Here is a 2104-nt window from a genome sequence, read left to right on the forward strand (position 1 = left end):
AGAGAGAGAGAGAGAGAGAGAGAGAGAGAGAGAGAGAGAGAGAGATGAGAGATGAGAGAGCTAGAGGTTCTTAAATATATTCGTGAAAAGCCTTAGTTACGGAAAGTAAATAGAACTTGGGAAAGTGTATGTCAGTATATCATAATCTGATTTCCTAAACATGAATGGCCTAATTTATAGATTTATAACTTCAGAGTTTGTTACATGCCATTTGTTTGTATCCAAATGGTGTGACAAGAAATAAAACACAAGGCTTTAAACGTTTTTTATTATTACCATTATCTTTTCAGCAATCTTAGTTTACAGTCTAGACTAGCCTGAAACTTGTAATCTTTCTGCCTCTACTTCTTAAGGGCTGGGACTACAAGCCTATTCCTGGATCCTAAAATTAATTTTGAATTTGTAACTCCTTTCAAGTATTTCCATCAAATATACTAAGTATTGACTAGGTATAACTTTCCCTGTACATAATATATTAGCTCTCAACTATCCTATCCCAACGACTTCAAAATCTTGAGAAAGAAACAAAAACTTTTTAACAAAATTCAATCAGCTCTAATCTCATAGCTCTGCTTCTCCAACAATAGCTCGTGGCCTTTGCTCTAGGGAAAAGTCTAGTTTGCTGGAAAGGGAGAGGTGCTCGGTGCACTGCACTAATGTATTGCGCTCCTTCTTGCACTTTCTGAATTCATCAGTGTTAAACATGGAGGACCTGGAAACTTCTCCCCATAGGAAGGTTCTCACGGAATAACAGCTTTAATTATGATAGTGTGTCATGGAGAAAGAATGGAGGCTTATTTGCACTTTTTCTAGTGAACAAAAGAGACTCAAGTCCAACAATCCATTCCATGTAGTTTTTCTATTATCCACGTCATTGGCCTTTTAAATTATGAAATTTAATGGTATTGATTATAAACAATGTAATAACAGAAAGCGGATTAAGTCTAGAAAAAAATATGGAAAATATGTTGTCCTGTTACCTTGTGTTTTTCCTTCCAGATGTAGACAGTGTTTTCAGCTTTTAACTTTTGATATTGGTTATGGAGATGTTGGATATCCTGTAGTGCTCCAGGTGAGTATGCAGGATACAGTGTGTGTGTGTGTTGTGGGGGGTAGGGGGTTTGGAGAACCAAAACACAGGAAAAATCCCTTTTGGAGGATCCTTTCAATTTCCTCTTCTCCAATACAGCTTTACTTTCTGTACTTTCTGAGCTACTGCAGACATTTTATAGAGCCAGTGCATTTGAGGAAAGCCCATACATGCATACTGACAATGGGTTTCATCTACAGTTACCAGCTGATTAAAACAGCTTCCATTGCAGTCCTTATAGACTCATGCCCATGAGCCCTAGCGAGGGGGAACCTGGGAATGCTAACCACCATGTGGACATGGTAGGTGAAACATGACGTTTTCTATAGTTCCCCTGAATTCATGAACAAAGATGGCATTAAATTTTCATGGGGAAAAGTAAGACATATCGATAATAGCAAACAGAAGATAACCCAGGGTGCTTGCATGGCATCATGAAGAGATAGCACTGTCATTTTTTTTTTAAATTGGTCTTCATTTTCATTTTAAAAAGGCATAGGAACTAGAGAGACTGAGCAGAGGCAGAATTCTTGCCTGGAATGTACTAGGTCTTAAGTTCCATCCCTAGTAATACAAACGAATAAGTTATTTTTCAATTTTAATTTAAAAGAATAAAAATTCATGTGAATTTTTGAAATATTTTCCGATAGCTGTATGTATAAATGTGGGTGATTTTTAGTTTGTTTTGAGGTCAAACTCTTTTAGGTCACCTTCCTCAGCATATTTTTTTCTTCTATAACATTCTTCAGTGGTAAGAAGACAAAAATATTGGTTCAGTTAGTTTATAAAAAAGCTGTCTAGGGGCTGGAGAGATGGCTCAGTGGTTAAGAGCATTGCCTGCTCTTCCAAAGGACCCGAGTTCAATTCCCAGCAACCACATGGTGGCTCACAACCATCAGTAAAGAGGTCTGGCGCCCTCTTCTGGCCTTCAGGCATACACACAGACAGAAAATTGTATACATAATAAATAAATATTTAAAAAATAAAATAAAATAAAATAGAAGATAAAACAGG

The 2104-nt window shown here is 36.9% G+C and overlaps 1 protein-coding gene across 1 annotated transcript in view; it reads left to right on the forward strand.

The window, feature by feature from the left end:
• Cped1 (cadherin like and PC-esterase domain containing 1) overlaps positions 1-2104 on the forward strand; it is a 285451-nt gene that overhangs the window by 147638 nt on the left and 135709 nt on the right. The window contains exon 8 of the mRNA XM_005363770.3: positions 1000-1072. Within this exon, the coding sequence (XP_005363827.1) occupies positions 1000-1072 (73 nt within the window). The remainder of the gene's footprint in view (positions 1-999; positions 1073-2104) is intronic.

This window comes from Microtus ochrogaster, linkage group LG10 (assembly GCF_000317375.1).
Source record: "Microtus ochrogaster isolate Prairie Vole_2 linkage group LG10, MicOch1.0, whole genome shotgun sequence".
NCBI classification, from domain to species: Eukaryota; Metazoa; Chordata; class Mammalia; order Rodentia; family Cricetidae; genus Microtus; species Microtus ochrogaster.